This window comes from Zootermopsis nevadensis, unplaced genomic scaffold (assembly GCF_977971745.1).
Source record: "Zootermopsis nevadensis isolate Lab colony 2312 unplaced genomic scaffold, Znev_1.0 Znev_ptg000095l, whole genome shotgun sequence".
NCBI lineage: Eukaryota > Metazoa > Arthropoda > Insecta > Blattodea > Termopsidae > Zootermopsis > Zootermopsis nevadensis.
The window spans coordinates 25,514-47,746 of record NW_028259226.1 but is presented as its reverse complement, the minus strand read 5'-3'; the positions used below and the strand labels follow the sequence as shown (position 1 = coordinate 47,746).

The window sequence follows — 22,233 nt, the reverse complement described above, 5'->3', positions numbered from 1 at the left end:
GCGCACTGTAACAGACTCTGCTGCCATCTACCGACCACGGATCTGAAGTAGATCTACGTCGAAGCACACTCCGTTGACCTGCTGTGTGAAATGCTGCCTGCAATACCTCACGTACTGTAATATATGTATGCCAGTAGTTTCTTAATAGGTTTCCCAAACTGTCTCCTTCCTTTACATTTCTGGATCAGAACTTTGTATTTCTCATATGCCGCATATATGTTCCATGATCGCCTATCACATCCTTCTTAATTCAACTGCACTAAAAGTTTTAATTAAAAAATAAATTAAGAAGCTTCTTATTATGTAATTGTTCCCAGTATTCTGTTACCGGATCTCTTCTAAAATCTCAAACATATTCCAAGACCTGTACTCTCAAACTCTCTTCTCTTTTATGAGAGACCAAGTTTCACACCCCAAAAAACAATAGGCAGAAAGACTCTTGCATACATACATACATCTTTATTACATTCCATGGATCCATAACTTAGTCAGATGACAATAGGATGTGGAATAAGTCGTAATAATAATACAATACATGTTATACAAATACAAGTCATATAAATGTCACAAAAATACAAACAAAGGATAAATTACGACTTACTTTTAGACATTAGGGATTCATCGACAGAGTAAAAGGATTGTGTAATTAAGTATCTTTTCAATGCTGATTTAAATTGTGCCTTTTTATTTACAAGACTTGTGAGATTTGATGATAGACTGTTGAAAATTGGTCTATGAAGCAGATTTTTATTCCTTGTGTTGACGTGGTGTATAGTTTGAAAGAGTTCTTGGTTATTTACAATAAAGTTCATTAACAAGAATATGTATTCACATGGAAGAGCTAAGATCTCTAATCTCTTAAATAGACTTCTACATGAATTCCTAGGTCTTACACCAGCCAATAACCTAACAATTTTCTTTTGTAAAGTGAATATCTTTTTGATGTTTGATGAATTTCCGCCCAAAATTATTCCATATTTCATTAAATAGTTAAAATAGGCAAAATATTCAGATCTGAGTGTGTCAGAGTTGCTGACATGCAACAGAGATCTAACTTAGGTATCAGTTTATCAATATGATTAGTCCAATTTAGGTGATTATCAATTTGCAAACCCAAGAATTTTGTGTTTATTGACTCTTGTATATACTTCCCACTATAACCAATACTTAAAGCAAATTGTGGAGAGTTATTTGTTATAAATTTTATTAGATTTAGGGCCAGTTTGTTAGCAGTAAACCATCTACTCATTATGAGACAGAACTGTTTGATGTTGAACAGAAATCATTAAAATTTTTATTTGAAATTATGACGCTTGTGACATCAGCAAATAGTTTAATAGTATGTACTCTTTGCACAGAGAAAATAAAGTTAATTTACAAAAGGGAGGTGTGTATGTCTGTCCTAGCCACTTATTTGTATATTTGAAGTCTATAAAAAGTGGATGTATTTTGACAAACTATTATATTTGAAGTTTCATTAGATCCATCTACTAATTCTAATTTTCATTACCAGCTGACAATAATAACAACCATTTCATATAAACACCAATATACATTATGAAACATAATTGACAAGAATCTCACTAATTATTCCTCTGAACAAAAAACATTCTGGAAAAGACTTGTAAGAAATAATTGGATACACATTTTTATGTAAATTTAATTTTCTGGTAAATTATCAAATACATAAAAACATAAGACGCGTAACTTGAAAATGTCTGTAGAAGTTGCTTACACTATCACGTGTTCTTTGTCATGTATCTTTTTTGATTCATAAAATAAATATGTCAAGTGGAGATTATGTTATCTGTCAATATGTCCATTCAAATGCTTTATGTCAAAAACTGCTTGGAAGATTCTGATGGCTGAATTCCAATGTTTGGAGTTTCCAGCAAAAGTTGTCTTCAGAATGTAATTCTGGTTATCAATCATTTGAATATTATTTCTACTTTACACAAAACAAAAATTAAATTTTCCTAGTAGCTTATCATATAAGAAGTTCATGCACGATGTAATATGTACTTTCCACTAAGTTCTACACCTCTTATTAGAACTATTTTATATAGTATACATTTTATTAAAAAAGCACAGGTAATAATTGATGTCACTAGTGGAATAAGTGTATTATATCTAGTGCACAGGAAACTCAACTACCATACTTTAGGTCCAGTTAAAGTTTAGTTTTAAATTTTGGATTTCAATAGCTGAAAATTACCAACACAGTTCAGTTGACTATGAATCCATTAATGAAACATTATCACTGCTCAGTCAGAGACTTGAGGTGAGTAATGAAAGGGCAATGGCTGCAAATGAGGCACATAAATTAATGGATGTCAAGCATGGATGAAGTACAAACTGTCTCACCTAAGTCTATAAGGATGGCATGCTGATGGGAGGTGAGTTGTCGTAGCAGGTTCTCGTACGGGACGTGATAGTTAGGGAACTTGCTTGTATCTATTGGAGCAACTTTCAGACAGTACTGCTCTGCCAGGAAGTGCCAAACATCCCCACGCTTGCTGCGTGGAACTCCTGCAAAAACATCCAACAATCTTGTGAAATTAAACACTTTAGTAAGAAAGCTCCTAACAAATTTATTATGCAGAGGTGATACAAAGAGTGATTATGAATTATCTTTGCACTTCTAGACATTTTATTCTAAAAAAAATCTACGCTCAATAATAACATTTTCAGGATGTATACCTTAAGTATGAACTGTATGCAGAGAGATAACTGTATGTTGTGGTTTCATGAAATCCCATCAATGAAGGCAATGCAGAGATGGTTTTGAAGAGAGTCTGGGCTAACCTCACCTGCCAAACCATCCACTTATGCTTCATACAAGCCTGTTTCTAAAATAACTGTGAACAGAATGTGAAATGCATTCATATATTGCCCATGGTAACACATTTCATTTTCATTGCAGTGTGACAATTTCTGAACAGCTGTTTGCCCCTAGGTCCCTGCAATTTCTTTTTGTGTCGGAAGGGGGGTTGTTTGACAGACTGTCTACCCCTGCACCAATAATTCAAAACCAAAATGACATCAAAATTCACATCTGAGATGATGATGTATGTGCAAATGTGCAATCTTTGGAATGAGAATGACAATCACTTTGACACATGTAGAATCACCAGCTGGGCTCACATTGAAATTAGGTAACTGACTTCAAAACGAGTTTTTATTCATGCCCTACAAATTTCATTATCGTGCATAGCTTACCTTTTTAAAAACATTTTTTAAAAGTGAAAAGAATATTTATAATCATCTTGTATTGTGAAATAAGGTGATTACGAATGGTATGTTACATGAACGAATTGGTCATGGCTTATTTTAAAACACCAATGTGATGTCTCCTTCAACAGTACAAGGAAAAAAACATTAAAAAATAACAGGCTGGTATTGAAACCAGTAACTCCTCAAATACAAAGCAGCAGTATTAAGAAATACAACACAATATAATGTTAAGTCTACAGATGCTTAAGTATAAAATGATGAAATTTGGCTTTATTAGTGTACTTTACCAAATGCCACATATTTGTCAGTGAAGTTCCCTCTCTGTTCATAGTTATGTAAGGGGTAGGATAACAATCCTTCCCAACCCTCTTCAAATGAGTATAACCCCAGATTTAACTTTATTATTTCTGAGATTAAATTATTTTAATCCTGTCACTGAACTATTTCTCCATTATCTGCTATTATCTCATGTCTTCACCTTGCCTGATGGCTTGGAGCAGCATTTTGGAGTCACACTGAGTTGAGACGTGACTCTCCTTGCTCACCAAGAGATCCCACACCTCCATTACTTCTTGCACACATGAACCTATCTCATCATATTCCAACTTGATGCGCTTCACTGTCGCTTCCTCCTGTCGGGCTGCCAAAACAATGGGTTACTTTACAGTGTCTGATGATGTAACCAATCCTGTGGTTGTTAATTATTATTCATAATTCAATAAAATACAAAATTAGTAAACTACAGCACAGCTCTGATTATCTGGGGCCCAATTTATCCATGGTCTCAGACTGCGTAATTACATTTTCCTTATCTTCACTTTACTTCATGGGAAATGAAAATGACTTTGATTACGATGACCTTTTTACAAATTTGTGAGTATATAAAAAAAAGGCCAACAGAAATATCAAAACAAAATCTATGGACTTGCTTACAAAATGACTTCAAAAAAGAATGTTTAGTATGTTTTGCAATAGGAATATGTATGTTAATATGTACAAATTTGTGAAAGTTCCTATTTTGCTTACACGGATGATGATGATAATGCTAATTAAATATAATCTGCATTAACTGTGTTTTAGATTATCTGGGCCCTTGCCTCCCACAACTACCATGAACAATCAGCGCTCTACTCTAATTTCAATATCAACATAATAATTGCACATTTATTCCAACTTAAAAATATACTGTGCAAAGGAGAAATGTTATTTCCTGGCCTCGTACTGGAACATTACAGGATAAAATGGTGGAATTTTTGTTAGCAGTATTAAACCTCTAGGTTCTGCTACCTGAGAGTGAACGCATTAAATACGGACTTCATTGGATTCCGGACGTAGTGGGAGCACTTCCTAATCACTAGGTCCTATTATCAGAGTTTAAATTTGTTGTTAGAGGTGGATTGGATTGAGGACAGATTCTAAAATCATATTTTAGTGTTACCTTTCGATTCTAATACCAGAGAGTTTGGTGTTCAGAAGAAGAAATTAGATTAATCAATAGCTGTTTCTTTGTGTATGCTGGTATACCTTCATATTCACAAGGTGATTAGATCATTGCAAATAAGGTTATAAACTCTGATAAACAAAAACTATGTATTACTTTCCACTTTTCACAACTTTTACACTTAAACTACTAACATTACTTATCTTTCTTTATAAAAGCACGAGTGTGTGGAAGATACGAAAAAAATTATGGAAACAAATGCCTGCAAACCAAAATTTCAGAATAACAAAAATAATGTTCATCTCCTGCAAAAGAATTGAAAAATATTTTATAATAATGAATAATGATATAATAAAATATCAGTGTAATGCAGCCAAACCCCATTGCTCTTTGAAAATGTGTTAAAATGTCCAAGTAGCAGCAACGACAAATGGCATTACAGGATTAGAAACACTGCTGTTTATTTTAAATAGCATGTAAAATATTCACCAGATGTCACAAGCATACAAATCTCTGTACATACCATAATCTGGACATCAATACAAGATTAAAATAGTCTGATGACAATTTTTACACATTGCAAAACAGATTTCCACATCTAATTTTGAAACACAAACCAATAGGAAGAAGAAATAAAGGACGCCCTTTAAAGAATTCCTGGACGATTGAGGCCAGAATGGGTCATTAGGCCCAAACTCCTTGATAGTTAGATGATGATGATGATGATGAAATTTTTTTTTTTAATTTCCCTTGTAGCAAATGCACAATATGGTGCAAAATGATGATGCAAGTGATGATATTGTGCCAATTCTGGATTGTGCATGTGACAATATTTCAGAAGTAGAATCTGGTTATACTCAAAATGAAATTGGTGATAATCATGAATTTGATCACAAAAGTGACTCATCAGACAGAGAAAAAAAGTGATGAGCAAGCAGAATCAGTTGTCGCAGCAAGATGTGATATGAAACAGCAAATGGAAATATCTGATTCATCTCCCCAAATGGCATGATGTTCAAAACATCACCAAAATACTTTGTGTATACGCATGTGTGCAAAGAATGCATAATAACCTTTATCACAGGGGATTTAAACTCCCATCATGTGGGGCTGTAAGCTGGATTTTAACTTTAGCGTGAAATAGTTTACCACTACGCTACTGCAACACATGATCAGCTAGACCAAGCATAAAACTTGGTGCACAGATGATAAAAGATAATATACATAATCATGTAAATGCTAGATCACTCTTGTTTATGTTTGGATTGCAGAATGAATGATTGAGAATATAATTACAAACACACAATGTGCCACTTCCTCCATCCATCCAATGGCTCTAGAGCCCATATTGGGCCTTGGCCTCCTAGTGCCAATTATTTGGCAAAATGCATTGATGTCTGTAGAAACAATTAATCCGAAGTTATTAATATGTTTATATTGCCTTACACCATCATTAAATTTAATTATTATAAATATAATTTGTCAGTTCATAAAAAATTTGTTTTAACCAAGATTTTAAAAAAAATAAATAAAGCATGACAATAAATTTTTCAAGTAATGTTGATGATAATACAGCGTGTTTCAAAAGTAGCTTTACAACTTGAGGGTGAGACATTGGTAAACTGATAGAAGAAACATATAATTTCAGAACATAGAAATGTAGTCAAACACTTCAAGTTTTATGTCCATCAGATATTTATGGTTCAATGTGACTTCCATTTGTTATGTAGTCAATTTCTTGCCACACGCGGTGTAGCATCTCTGGTGTCACTTCAGCAACTGCGGTGGTAATTCGAGTTCGGAGTTCGGCCACATCTGCAGGTAAGGGTGGCACGTACACTCGATCTTTAACAAATCCCCACAAGAAAAAATCTAAAAGTGTTAGATCCGGGGAACGAGGTGGCCATGCTATTGGTGCGGCCTGACCAATCCACTGACCTGGGAAACGGTTGTTGAGGTACTCGCGCACTTCTCCGAGGTAATGAGGGGGTGCACCATCTTGCTGGAAGTGAATGCGTCCTTCCTGGTCATCTTCGTCAAGTTGAGGAATGAGGAACTATTGGAGCATGTCCAGATACACAATGCCGGTAATAGTCTTCTCCATGAAAAAGAAGGGGCTGTACACTTTATCTTTGCTGAGGGCCCAAAACATTAACTTTTGGACTGTCATGAACATGTTCCAGGAAGGTACGTGGATTTTCACTACCCCAAATCCTGCAGTTGTGGGCGTTGACCTTACCAGTGACATGGAACGTGCTTTCGTCACTGAAAATTACCGAGTCCAGAAATCCTTCGTCGTCTTCAAACCCGCCGCAACATTTCCGTACTACAGTTTACGTGCGTGAAACTCGATGTGTTTGGCTAAATTTGTGCATTTAAAAATATTGCGCACGTCCTTTAAATAAATTTATATTCTCCTGCGAAGTTGTAAAGCTACTTTTGAAACACGGTGTATACTGCATGAAGCTCAATTACAAACAGGCAGAAGAACAAATTTGTGAATATTGACAGCTGACCACATTTCCTGTTTCCTTTGTGACTGTTTATTATACAGTTCTGTTCTAAAACAAGCATTATAATATTTCTGACAGATACCTCGCAGCCTCGCATTCTCCTTCTCCATCCGTATAAGAGCAGCAGTTGCTGGTTGATAGCTTTTTTCCACAGAGCACGCAGTTCTTCTCTGTCTCGCTTCAGTGGGTGCTGCTTTATACTGATTAACCCCAGGCCCCTCTCTGCTTGAACACAACAAACGGATGAGAGAATCACAACAGATAATCACAGAGCCTCTTAGTCTAATACATTTCCTGGGCGTGATGCTGACAAGAGAGAGAGGAGCTATATGGCGTGCAGTGGGATGGCTTTACTTTACTGTATTATATTTATATTTATTCCATATAACCACTGCATCTTTAGTGAAGGAAATGTCTAATTTCAGGAGACTGAATCATTCTGAGCCTCATACAGTACTCCACTACTAGCAACAACTACTCAAGAAATAAGAGGACAAAATCACTTGTTGAAACTGATAACAAATCTGTCTGGTCCTGACAAAATCCAGCAGTTAATCTTCATTAAAAGTTATGAAGCAAATTATACTTTAAGCCATAAAAATTTGTCAGTGCTGGTTCCAAACGAAAGTAAACTAAAGTTTACCAGACAGGTTCTTGTTAGGCGTCAGCATCCGATTGAAGATGGCTTGGCGCCATGATCCAGATTGCCTTGCCACATCCTGATTCAGCTCCTGTGTTGGTGATGTCTTTGAGGTGTGACCAACTTTCAGGAATCTGTTCACAAAATCAATGTTTTGTTTCAATGCTTGGTGTAAAAGTAATCTGGAGAAATTACAGTTTTCAGTTGAATACACTGTGAAAATTCTCTCCTATCTCCCATGTTTCAGCTTGTTAAATACTGCAAAATTTTTGAAGGTATAACAGAATTTAAAACCCTAAACATGTGTCTGTCTCTAAAATGTTAAACTACTGCCCTACATTTATGTGGGCGATTGCTCTACGAAATAACAGTTATGCAATTCCTGAATCAACAAATCAAACGACACTGACAAGCTTATTTTCAGACAGTGTACACCCACAATGTTATTACCTAGATATTTCACATTCTTTTAGATTCATTTATTATTTAATTTTTCAATACTATTAACAAAAATATTTCAACAGACGTGATCTATTTTGTTTTTGTATGATATTCTGGGGGTATAGCTGGACCACCTTGCTTCCAGGTGATGTAAATACGGAGGCCTGGTCTTCCAGGTTGGGGGGGTTGGGCATGGGGCTAACACCCCCACCCTGGTTTGTAGCGTCCATGATGAAGATGATACTCCACATTTTGCTGTATTTATAAGATCTTCAGGTGACCTACAGTTATGTATTTTACTTAAGTAATGGTACAGAGTTAGTAAACATACAACTGTAACTTCTTCATCTGTTATTACTTCTCATTATGTACACATTAATTACAAAATATGTTACAATTTCCTTCTTTAAAAGTGTCATAAAAATATAGAATATACGAATTCTTAAAACTTTATACTAGCCAGACTGTTTTTCATGGCTTTATACTCATAATTTTTATTCACATATTATAGTTTAGTTCTGTTTTCATCATTAAGTACTCTTCCATCCCCAACCTGAAACTCTTTATTACAGTTTTTGCTTAAGATAGTTTGGTCCTGAAGAACATTTGAGGTTAAATTTATGTCTCTCGAAGCATCTGATATACTGATGTTTGAGTGAACTCCAGCATTGAATGATTGGGGTTAGTGCACGTTTGTTTCTATGTCGATTTAGTTGACAGTTTCTGGATTCTTAGAATATAAAAATCACGTAAGTTACTACTATCAATGTGCTGTCTGTTCAGTATGCTTGAGATTTTCCCACAGTTAATTCTGCAAAAATTTTGGAATATTTCAAACAGTCCTCTGAAAGAAGCTGTTCTTCTCTTATTCTACCACAGAATGCCAAAACTAGATAAAAATATCTAAATATGCTTAAAAAAACATGAAGTTTCTGGTGATAGATAATCAAAGGAACAAATTTTAATTTCCAGCTTTGCTTAAAATATCCACTAACTTATGAAACTGTTGTATTTTTTACTGAGAAAGAATCTAACCCCTTTCAGAATTTGCAAATGTTTTATCATAACGCAAACCTATAGACCACGCAACAGTTAATTTCTCTTTCCAGACATGTGTTACAACCCCTTGCAATCTTATTCTCATACATACATACATACACTTCAATCAGATCACCCCTCACCCCGTCAAAATGTAACTCTGTTTTAGTCAGTTCCTGCAGCATTCTCGTCCTCACAGGACAAGAGCAATGTATTCTCATAATATGCAAATTGTCTCATAAATCAGAGGAAGACATTATACTACACCAGGGGTCGTCAACCTGGTCCGTACCGCCCACTAGTGGGCGATTCAAGCTTTCATGGTGGGCAGTGTGGGTTTTTGTCCGTTGTTACAAATTTGGTTCTTCCTTCATATAACGAATACACTGCTAACAACTTCGCGAGTTTGACTTTTTAAAATATGCTTTTGCAATTTACTTTTGAATTCCATCTCTAAAATTTTGAATATAGATAATAATTCACCGGGCACTTCTCGAAGTAAACTCGTGGATGAAGGAGCAACAAATGAGCTCCGTATCAAAGGCATGAGTTTAGTGCGCATAACGGCCATCATTCAGTCTTCGAGCTGTACCTCTTTCATGGTGGTGGGCAGTATGTGCAGCACCGGTGGGCGGTAAGGAAATTTTACCATCAACAAAGATACAAAAGTGGGCTGTAGGTATAAAAAGGTTGACGACCCCTGTACTACACAAATCATGTCCATCACTGCATTTGTAATTGTCATATCACACAAATATCCATTTCAGTCACACACTTTGTAGATCTGTATCCCAAATTGTTTACTGATCCTTTCATATTTATTATCTGAAAATGAGACTTTAATATTTAGCATGAGAATCACCGACATAATTACTCTCATTTTCCAAACTGTGTTACAGTTTTCATCTTGTGTATTATAAGGTTAATATTTGTCACTGAAATGGAGAGATCTCAGAATACAAAAATCTGTCTTGTATATGAGGGTTCAGAAAGATGTTATAGTACGGACTGTATCTTTGCTGATGCTCCATCTGTACAAATATTACATATAAATAACTGTATTTCCTGCATAGTGACATCAGTAAACATTTAAGATTAGGGAGGAAGTGGCGATGAAACAATCCTTCAAAGAAAAGGTTTTATCCAATTTTCACAGAAGAGGCTCTTGCAAACAGGTCATGAGAGTACAATCATTACATTTGTAACAAAGTAAATGTCCATCTCTAATTCTAGAAGAATACTAACATGACGGTATACACATTAATGATAACGTGGAAGAAATTTTATTAACAAAATGTAGATTTATGTAGTTTAAATTCATCAGGCATTAGGTTTGACTGTTTATAAGCTAAGAGTTCCATATAAACATAACACTTGAGAACAGACTTAAAAAAGAAATTCTATCAACCAACTGACAACACCACAAAAGGAACTCACATATTCATCATGGGACTGGTCTTCTGCTGTCCATTGGGAGGAGTGACGGAATTCAACTGTTGCTGGGAGTTGCTGGCAGAAAGGCTGCCATTTGACTGCTTTTCTTGTAGTTCCCGTTTCATTGTCTCGCCTTCTGCAGCGCCCACTGTAGAAGAACGCGGTCGCAGACCACTGGTACCACTGTCTGTTATGTTGTTCTCAGGTACTTCCAGTGTTGGAGCTGGTGATGAACGGGTAGTTGGGCTAGCGTGCCCTGAAGAGGATGGGGGATCCTGGGAAAACAATATGTTTTCTGTATATGAGTAAAATGCACTATCTTTCAGACAAGATATCTGAACCTTGGGAAGATTATGTAAGAGTGGTCTAAAGAAATGCATAATAAAGAGCTTCAGAACTTAGTACTGTTTGGGTTATTAAATCAAGGAGGATAAAATGGGTCAGACACGTAATGTGCACAAAGGATATGAGAAATTCACATTAGAATTGTGCTCAGAAAACATGAAGGGCATGTAATGGATTCAATGACTCAGGTTAGGCTCCAGTGGTTGGATTTATGAACGTAACAGAGATCCTTTGCACTACGTAAAAGCAGGAAATGTACTGGATAGCTGATTATAAACTTTTGAAAATAATCCTTGCAGGGTGGAGTTTGTTCATGATCTTATCTTGGGAATGTTGTTTCACATATATATGTACATAGAAATGGAAGTAGCTTCTTCACAGCTACACTTGGAATTTGTGGACAATCTTCCTTCAAACTGACACAAAAGTTACCAAGAGGAATGTTTATTAATGTATCTTTCAAAACCACGGCCTGCTGAAGTGTCATATTTCTTATATCTGTTTCTAATAACAAACCTTTCTCTGTGACAGAGAACGTACAAAGGTTTCATAACCACTGAAAACGTTCACTGCAACTTGTAGGTCTCATACACGTTCAATTGTATCTGAAAGAAAATCATCACTTATCCAGCTCTCAAGTTCATTGGAAAAGTCATCCAATGGTTGAAAACAGCCAGAAACATTTTTTTCAACCAGTACACGTCCTCCAAAATTCTATTTTATTTATATATAAATTTGTTCACATGCCAAGATAACTGTGATAGTCACACCTTAAAATTTTGTTCACGTATCTTCGTAAGAACGTCCGCTAGGTACGCTACCCTCTGGAGTCACACAGCATCACACAGACTGTTTGTTGTTGGTCATCCAAATAATGTTACACATATACTGACACTCAGATTTCATGTCACTATGAATGACAGTCATCACCACTCTTCTGCCAGTCCTAACTTTATAAAAACTGGTAAAATGTATTGGGAGATGTGAAGTTCATCTCTAATTTGCACCGTTTTCAATAAAGTACTGCTGCACACATCCTAAATATGCATGCTGAGGGCATTAAAAATGCACACAACAATGACTGATAACCTTGTTTCCCTAAATTGTTACAGTGTGACTTAAAAGTGTAATGACGCAGTGTATCAAGTTAACTATATTGCCATAACAGCAAAGGTATTTGACAACTGAGTCAGTCCACCATTTGACAAAATTCTTTCTTAGAACCCTTGAGATTACTCAATATATTGCCAGTGTTCTGTAAAGTACAGTCTGAGTAACACTAGACTAACCCATTAAAGGCTGCAATACAGAATTACAATTCAGTGATTTGCTAATTCCGTGGTGCAGGAGTTGACAGTTATTCAGCCAATCCCACGTGCGCAGAACTTGTAGGTTCATCAAAAAAAACCACCACTGGACACAATCCATAATTAGTTCAGTACAATTTATATGCTCACATGCTAGTTTCTTAAGATCCATTTCGAAAATACTATTCATGTCTGATTCTACCATGAAGTGTTTGAAACGAAGTCATCTGTTTTACTGTTTAAATCATGATGACCATATTATAATCCTTCATTAATCATACTACTACATTAAATGTACATCTTATGGAGTTCAATGTAATTCTCTTAAATTCTGCATTCATTTCTCTTAGTCACAAATATTCTCTTCAATTCTTTGCTGCTGAACACCCTTAAAGATTTTTTATTCTTTCAAAATGAAAAACCACTTTTCCTGTTCACATAATTATTTTATTTTATTTATTTAGTGTTCTGTGTGACGACAGGTCCATATGAACAGGATCATTCCCTCCTTTTCTCGGACTGGGACCTGTTCATATACGTTCTTGGCAGATGATCCACAAGTGGTTTGCCATTGCCTTCTTCTGTGTGTGAATGGAGTAATTGTTGGGATGCCACGGAGGAAAACTCCGTGTTGCCTAGACCACGGCCTTGCCCAACACAAGTTATAAATTCGAACCCGAGACCCCAGGATTACAAGGCCAGCGTTCTAACCGCTAGACCACCGTGGCTGTTCACATAATAACAACAACAAATAAAGTCAATATACAATGTACACCAACTACTCAATTTATAGAAGAGAAATATTCATTGGAAGTCCCTTTAAAGTGAACACAAAAATAAACTTATTAGTATTAACTTACATTCAAAGAAAGTTATATATATCTCTCTCTGTCTCACGTGCGCACTCACACACGAGAGTCAAGGAAGATAAGTATACAGTTCACAAATGTTTATAATAATGAACAGCAATTAATTATAAATTAATGGAGATGCAAATAATAAGATCATGTGAGATGAGACTCTCAAAAATGACTAAGCACAAAGGAGGAACTTGGCTACATGCAAGGTGGGAGTAATGGTGATCAGGGGTGGAAATTATGTTGTATGTTACTTCTTGTCATGTGCTTCTGTGTAATAAAAAATCATTACACAAACTGAAAAAGTGATACTGATTTTTAATTGCGTAAAAATAGAATTTCATTCATTAACATTTGTAAAATGGGACGTTAGTTTGTTCTCAACACAGAGTGCAGCTCTCATTTCTAACTGTAGTTTTTTATTGCAACAGCATCTCACCTTGGATGCCTTGGGTTATGTCAGGGCAGTCCGTGTGGAATTTGTGGTGCACAAAGTGGCACTGAGACAAGTTTCCGTCTAAGTCCTTCACTTTAATCAAGTTCCATATTCACTCATGTATCATCTGGGGGATGGAGAATGGGCCCATTAGCAGCCACAGTTCCACAGAGACAAAGTCTCACCCCATCATAAGAAGAGACTACGATAGTAACAGCATGACGAAACATGAGCAAAATTATTTTGAAGTACTTGAAAGAAGCAATACGGCAGAATTTTAAGTTTCAGGTACTGATCCAGTAACATGCTATTTTACCTTACACAGTGCAGCATTCATTGGCAGACTCAATTCCTTCACAACTGGTCCAAAATCATCTCGTGAGCCCTTGCGCTTCAGCAGCTGAGGGAACGTTTGGCCTTCATGAAGATGGTACTCCCTCCCAGGTACTGATTAAGGAACTCGCTGAGTGTGGCGAGCTTGCTTTCCTTCATAGTGTGCTCTTAGCAGCATCATGAGAAACTCATTCTGCTCACGGAGACTTGAGGTCTCTACTCCTCGGAATTTAGTTAATATCACAGACTGCTCTTCTTCTGGTAACAAATCCAGGCGACGGAAGATGGCGGCTTGTGTGCGCTTGTCATTCAAACCTGAAAGAGAATCAACAAATTGTTTCTCAGAAGTTGTGCGCTCACTAAAATAAAGTGTGCATGTGTTAGATACAAGCGTAATATGGCGAAGACAAAGTAAATCAACTGTAAAGAATTTTTATGACTACTTTAGGTCTGATGATCTAGGAAGAATTCAAAATATCTTTGATCCAGCAAAGAAAACTGCAGATACTTCAGGAGTATTGCTTACATCAGTTCATGATACAGGCTGTCCCAAAAAGATATATACAGACAATCAATGAATTTTCATTGCTTGAAACTCAATCAACCCTCCACCATTTGTGTATATGAATCATGGTATCATCTGTTAAGTGTCGACCACACTAGACTCCCCTCATAAACATAACACATGAAGATGAATAACAAGGCTAATAATCCATATTATAATGTGCATACATATTTTTGGGATACTCTGTATTTTACAGGACACTAAACAAGATGTAGAGAGGACAATTCTCTTTTCTACTCCAAGATAATATTAAAGGCAGTACTATTGATGTCAATGAGCCGGGATAGCTCAGTCAGTATAGTGACTAGCTACGGGCTGGACGGCCGGGGTTCGATCCCCGACGGGGGCAGAGGATTTTTCCTCTAGCCTCTGCGTCCAGACCGGCTCTGGGGCCCACCCAGCTTCCTCTACAATGGGTACCGGGGTCCTTTCCCGGGGGTAAAGCCGGCCGGGGCGTGATGCTGACCACTCACCCCCATCTAGTGCCGAGGTCAAGGAAGAGAGGAGCTATACCTCCTCTCCCCCCAAACGCCTACATGGCGTATAGTGGGACAGCTTTACTTTTACCTTTTACTATTGATGTCAATTAGCGCACCTTAAGATACACAAAGCTAATCAAGAAAGAGACAATGTATGCTGTCTTATCACATTCACTATTGGGAATTTAAATGCAGGCTTATATTAAATGCCTGGGCTCATGCAAGAAGTTCTGCACTGTCTGAAGACAAAAAAAATATATTTTGCAAATTAAAAAGGAGACAAATGTTATATAATATCATTAGTAGACTTAGAGAGTGTGATACCACGTGTAGCAACAGATTTTAGTGTCACTGATTAAGTCACCACACAACAGCGTGACTTGAATTAAAATTATTTAAAATCCAGCAACAAAAACCTCACTGACAGTGAGAAATATGTTATTCTGGAAATTTTTAAATTTATAAATAAAGTTGTTTGTACTATTGTTACAGTTTCTAATTTTTATTGCTACTTATAATGTACTATGTGTACAAAATAATAATATATGTTATTAAAAAATGTTACTGGGGGGGGGGGGCACATGGTGTGATCACATGACAAGCTTTTATTGTACATTTTTAGAATTTATGGCACTCAGTCTCAAAGAGGTTTCGTGTCCTTGCCTAAATTAAAATAGAAAAAGATAGAACTGTACTAGTAACTGGTCCTTCTAGGAAACAACTGCTATGTCTGCAAGTCTGGAACCACTGAAGAGACAGGAATATAAGAAATATGTCTGGAGCGACATTCAATGTAATGATGTTCATACCTAGTTTCAAAACAATCTGTTCAGTAGAAACATTTCTGACAGTACATCATTGATCGATAAAGGAACAGACACTGGACTCATAAAAATAACCCTCACATGAGGCAGTCAACATTTTTGTTTCAAGTAAAAAATATTACGATATATATTACGAACATTATCTCATTACACACTCACCTTCTGCTTTGGCACAGAGCTTGTGGTACCACACCATTGGACAGTGTTCACAGGATAGCACTGGCAGCTTCTCACGTTGCTGAAAGTACACAACATACAGCATTCTCATCACAAAATTCTATAATTTTTATATCAGATGTTTAACACATTCACTCCCAGGTACTTGGCTGCTGGTTTACCTCTCAGTCATCTTCAGTAGTATTTCATGTTCTACAGATATGAATGACAAATGACCTACAAATTTCAATGAATTCCATTAAGGTAACTGCATGCAGTGACAGAATAAAACTACATGCTCAAAGTGTGTTCTGAAAGCGTTATGTTTTGACTTCTAAAGGCATGCTGCTCTTTGACCAGGATCATACAGCGACGATAGGAATATGCCCTGATAAGACAAAAAGCGCCTTTCTCAGAAAACTGAGAACACAGTTTCACATCCTGTAACTAGATAGTGTATGCAGGTACCTTTCGAAAGTCCTTGAATCACTGATCGACTGCCAATCACTTCTCAAATGTAATACTTCAAAATGTTAGAATTTTGTTAAAAATGGCTTAGCTGTGTGAGCATGTTAAGAACACAGAAAAAAGTCAGATTATAATTAATTCTAGGCTGTGACAGAATCTGCTATAAATATTTTACAGCTTATTTCCATTTATTTTATTAAACTTCATATTAGTGCAATGATTCTATGGTGTCCTTAACAAGATTTCTTCTTTGAAGAAACATTTTAAATTTTGCTTCTGAACAGTTTCAGTAAGATAGTATTTGGTTTCTCCATAACTGCATGTTACAATGCCACATTATTATTCATTGTGCAATGACTGTCAGGTAAAACTACAACTCTCTTTGTCAACACTTATTTAATATAATATAATAATTTCAAATTCTTACGTTACAAATCTGGTAACTTGAAAAGTAAACACCTTACTTTCCACCACATCTATTATGACCCAATTTAGTTGACGGACAATACGTATACAGACCTTGTACGAGAGCCACAGCCCTGATTCTGAGTGCTGCACAATGACAGTACTGTCACCATATTTGATGATGGGAGCTCCGATCACTTCTAGATCCCTTTCTTCCAGGACAACTTTTAGGTCATCCTTCTGTTGTCGCAAGCAGAAAGTGGACGAGGCAAGTGTAGCATCATCTCTGCGTGCAAAAATGTAAAATGTTACATGCATTTTTCCAATACAGAGATGAATATACTCTCATCCTAACTTTCAAAGCAAAAGCTATTAACACCAGTTGCCCAGCTGTTCTGTTCAAGAGCGTACGATATTACAATACGTGTCAACTCATTAAAATCATTTGTTTTCTAACTGAGAGAAATTGAAGAAAAAACTGTAAGTCATAAACCTATAATAGTAAAGACATTTTATACTTGGGTTGTAGTAAATCTTTGCAAGACTGTTTACTCTTGGGGTCCTTCTAGTTAAATGTTATAAGGTTTATAATTACTGATGGGTCAGGCATTGTATATAATGCATGTAGGCCTCAATCTCATGTAATGCAGAAATGAAACTGCTTCAGATTCTGAGGAACAAAAACTAAAACATCATTACCACCTCTGCCCAAGTTCTGTTTATATGAGCATATGCACAGAACGACTGTAAAGTCATGCAACCCATTCCTGACACACATTCTATTCTAAAAAAAAATAAATCAAGCTGAAATCAGAAAACAAACAAAAATACATTTTATATTATATGTTGCTAATGTCCACTGTGTTCGGTGATGCACGCACTCAAGCTTTCGCTCAAATTTAATGACCTGCAGTGTAGAGTTCCTGTTACAGAAAAAACAGTTCACCAAACAAGAAATTGTCAATTTCTTCGGCACAGGAGAATCTGGAAATCTAATCATAAACAAATGCTGGCCACGTTAAGTAAGAATGAAATGGTCGAACACTTTTTTGCACTTCTGAAGAAATTATCCTTGCACTTCAACTGCTGTAAGGCGACTGACGGACTAGTGCGAGGAGGTTAAAACATGACGTGTCATGTGTGGGCCTTGTACACTCACAGCAGTATTGTGTTTTTATTAATCCAGTTAAATTGTATTGAACTGCAACCATCAGCAAATATTTTAATATGGGTTATGTGACTTCTCAGTTGCCAGCCATCTCTACTGGCAGTAGAATCCAATGGTTCAACACTGCTAATGCAAATGTCAACCACTGGATACAACCCTGAGCCAGTTCCAACTTCACAACCTATTTCTGTAAAATCCATACTTCTCTTATTCTACGGTTATGCTATTTATCTTCCATAGTTAACATACTTTCTTACTAGGTAGAGCTCATTGTTCTCATTAACTCCCAAGTATCGAACAGTAGTAAGGTGGCGGATCCTCATCGGATGATACCAGTTCATGAAGCCGCCTGCCCATTTGGTTCTTGCCAATTCCAGTCGCCACAGCGATCTAGCTTGACTCATTACACTGCCACCCCCATGAACAACAATGCTGAAAAAGTTAACAATTAATTGCATACAACAGATCGCCATGGCTGTGCGTTCTATGATATGGACCATTCAGACTGGAATCACAGGTTTCAATTCAGGTTGAAGCATGTTTCTAAGTACATAACACAAAAAAACAAAACAATTTCTGTGTTCATTTCCACGTGCGTCTGCCAACGGAGTGACTATCACGTGGCCACTCTTTGTCTTCATACCCCAGGTTTCTGTTACAGACTTGTACTGGCTACACAGAATTACCATACCAGCTGTTTAAAAATTTAAATTGACCATCACACACCTAACACTTTAGACATGAAGGGTAAATCCCGTTTTCCTAAATAATCAATTTCTAACACAATTATTTATTATTAAGTGTTCTGTCTTACGACAGGTCCATTGCTCTGCGCAAAAAGAGCTCTCCAGTTGTCCCTATTCTCGGCTTCTAGTTTTAATTCCTGGAACGTCATCTTCTTTCCTTGTTTAAGGTCGTCGGTTAGCTGTATCAGTCTTCTTCCCAGTCCTCGCTTTCCTTCAACCTGGCCTTCGATGATATCACTCAGTAATCCATTCCTTCTCATAATATGTCCCAGCCAGTTGGCTTTCCTTCGTGTAATCGCCTGCAGAATGTTTCTTTGCTCGTTGACTCTCCTCAATACTTCTTCGTTGGTCACTCGATCCGTCCACCTGATCTTCTCTATTCTCCTCCAACACCACATTTCAAAACTCTCCAGGCATTTCTGTTCCTTCTTCCTGAGTGTCCAAGTCTCTGCTCCATACGTAACACTTCACTAGTTTCTTCTTCATCTCCAAGCCCAACTTGCTAGTGAGAAGTATCCTCTTCTTGACGAAAGCTGCCTTGGCCATGGCTATCCTTGCTTTTACTTCCTTGGTGCATAGGGTGTCCGTCGTCCCAAGTACTTGAAATGCTCCACATTCTCCATCTGTTGGTTTCCAATTACAACGTTCAATGGTTCTGCTCTCGGTGCTGTCCTCATTACCTTTGATTTTTCAATGTTGATTTCCATTCCATACTCTCTACCTGTTTCCACTAACTTGTCCATCATGTTCTGTAATTCCTCCTCTTACTTCGCCAATATTTCTAAGTCGTCTGCGTACTTTACAGTCGTTATGACTCTTCCTCCAGTTTTGAAGTCTCCAGAGCTTCCTTGGCTAGCCATTCCCCGTACAGGTTAAAAAGAATTGGTGATAAGCAGCATCCCTGTCTTACACCTCTACCTATCTCAACGCTGTTGGTGTCTCCTGAGTCCAGTCTCACTTTGACTTTTTGCTGCATATACAGGTTTTTGATTAGTCTTCTATCTCTCCAATCAATTCCAATTCTTTGTAGGATCCTCATTAATTTCTTCCATTTTACTCGATCGAAAGCCTTCTTCCAGTCGATGAAGCAGGCACATACTTCTTCCTTCCTTCTTCCTTGACATCGAGCTAACACAATTAGAATGAAAAAATTTAATTATAAAAATTAAAAATATTCCAGTGAGATCTGATACTTTCAAGATGAGTATGAAGATGGTTGTTTCTTGGATATAGCACCATGTAATATGGTATATATCAACCAAACATTTCAGAGGAGCTTATTGCCTGTATCATCACTCTGATGACGGAGATGGTAAGCTCCTCCGAAACGCACGTCCATATCTGCAAGACTACACGACGCCACATCCCAGCAGATAGCCATCTTCTTTAAAAACAATCCCTTTCTAAACATATAAAGGACCATACCTCATAACTGTATTTCATCCCTTCCAATAAAACAAATCTTACTTTTGTCCAGGTTGATCGGTCCAAGTAGATGGAATGGTGAGGCATTCATCACCCCTATGGAAGAACCTTAACACATGACCACCAAAGACATAACCTGAAATATGAATGTGCATTGTTTCAGTTACGCATCTTGCTTCAGATAGCACTAAACCATTCAGTTTCCGTTAACAAATACAACCTATAATAATATCATCTAAATGTATATGCATGCAAGTAGTAAATTATAGACCATTCAGACTGAGCAGTCAGTTTTGTGTAACTACATGCATGCATCCCCCCCCCCCCACACACACACACACACATACATATATAACAGTTGTCATGTCCACAATATAATACAACTATATTTTAATGGAGGTTCATAATATCATAAAGCAGAATCTCTTCAAGTTAAGAATCAGACTTCAAAGTTATTTTTGGCATTGATCTACTGAGGTAACAACTTCTATATTGTCATTGAAATCACATTTACCAACTTAAATGAAGCGATCAATTTGAAGTATAAAATTTAAAACTGGCAGTAAAATGAAGCATTTGTTGCAACTATAGATTTGAAAGTGACAATGTTTTTTTTTTGGGTTGTGACATCAAGAAGACTCATAGGAAGATACCAAATTTCAAAGACAGTATGTTTCTCCAAATCCACAGAGCACCACAACTTGGAAGAACAACACCATCATCTTCTATCTATACTTTATAGTATGCCTGATTATAATTACTCTCTAGTGAGCTGAAGTGCTGTATACATACCTACATACTTCATCCTGCTGATACCAGTTCCATACGGTTGCACAGACCAGTGAGACACGTGAAAAGATGCGTTCACCACAGACAGGTCATTTTCTTTAGCTGTGCGCTTTAAAATGGCAAGAATGAGACAATTACAGGTTGTATTCCAATATTATGGCCAGGTTTTAAACTAGGTGTGGGAATATCCAACTTACCATCTTACTTCCCTCTAAAAGCATCTTTCAAACAAATGTTTTGCTCCTTCTACCAACTTCTTCCACTTCCCAACCAGTATCTCAACTTGTAATTGTAGCTCTGCTGCAAAGTTTCGGTCAGCATTGTTCAGCAGTTTCTGTGTTGTTATCATTTGGCTGCAGTGTTTCAATATCATCTTGGAGAGCCTGTATAAAATTTATACAGACTCCACTGTATTTTCTGTTTTTGTCTTACTATTCTGTTATAAAATTAACAGCTACAATAATTAATTTATAAGGGTCTAGGATAGAAATCACCAACATTCTTCTTTCTGTAATACAGCCTCTTCCTTCAGAAACAGAAACTTGTTCAACTGATCGTAAATTTGATTATTCTTATGAGAGTTGAATACTCATCACTGTGATCACAAAATCCTGTTATTTATTCTGAGTCACTTCAAAGCAGAAGTCATGTATAATGTATGAAGTCCTGAAGATTATATAAATTGTATGAAATGACACGTTCGAAATTGTTCTTACTTTACGTCCTCCACACAAGGGAAAGATGACACACATAAATTCAACACACGCTCAAATAACGTCACATTAACTTGCACGACCTCGCAATATATGACAGAAGAAATGCAGTGGACAGAAACGACACGCAACAGTTACGCCATTTTCTCGTACGCAGGGATGGCAACATCTGAAAAGCAGCGAACACATCCCGCCATCGCGGGAGAATGAGGGATATTCGATTATCATTCTTTGCGCACTGTAACAGACTCTGCTGCCATCTACCGACCACGGGTCTGAAGTAGATCTACGTCGAAGCACACTCCGTTGACCTGCTGTGTGAAATGCTGCCTGCAATACCTCACATACTGTAATATATGTATGTCAGTAGTTCCTCAGAAATGTTAGATGTGCTATTATCATTCTATTTCTTAATAGGTTTCCCAAACTGTCTCCTTCCTTTACATTTCTGGATCAGAACTTTGTATTTCTCATAT

At 36.9% G+C, this 22,233-nt stretch overlaps 2 protein-coding genes across 5 annotated transcripts; both read right to left on the bottom strand.

Annotated features, from left to right (window-relative positions):
* Window positions 1-434: 434 nt before the first annotated feature.
* Window positions 435-14,175, bottom strand: LOC147870818 (TBC1 domain family member 1-like). 4 transcript variants are annotated; one of them, XM_087341878.1, is made up of 7 exons: window positions 14,003-14,175; window positions 10,745-11,016; window positions 7,832-7,962; window positions 7,271-7,410; window positions 3,713-3,874; window positions 2,701-2,858; window positions 2,392-2,529 (listed from the first exon to the last, which is right to left on the bottom strand). In XM_087341878.1, the coding sequence occupies exons 1-5, from the start codon at window positions 14,021-14,023 to the stop codon at window positions 3,851-3,853; spliced, it is 588 nt and encodes a 195-aa protein (XP_087198004.1). In that variant the 5' UTR covers window positions 14,024-14,175; the 3' UTR covers window positions 2,392-2,529; window positions 2,701-2,858; window positions 3,713-3,850. The 4 variants fall into 4 exon arrangements, with proteins under 4 accessions (XP_087198005.1, XP_087198004.1, XP_087198002.1 ...); XM_087341876.1 differs by lacking the exons at window positions 2,392-2,529; window positions 2,701-2,858; window positions 3,713-3,874 and adding exons at window positions 4,811-6,520; window positions 6,614-6,770; XM_087341875.1 differs by lacking the exons at window positions 2,392-2,529; window positions 2,701-2,858; window positions 3,713-3,874 and adding an exon at window positions 4,811-6,770.
* LOC147870817 (ryanodine receptor-like) lies at window positions 14,138-21,965 on the bottom strand. Its single transcript, XM_087341874.1, has 7 exons — window positions 21,242-21,965; window positions 21,048-21,153; window positions 20,298-20,391; window positions 18,334-18,516; window positions 17,031-17,202; window positions 16,047-16,125; window positions 14,138-14,334 (listed from the first exon to the last, which is right to left on the bottom strand). Exons 1-7 carry the CDS (start codon window positions 21,263-21,265, stop codon window positions 14,138-14,140), a joined length of 855 nt encoding a protein of 284 aa, XP_087198000.1. The 5' UTR covers window positions 21,266-21,965.
* Window positions 21,966-22,233: the final 268 nt, after the last annotated feature.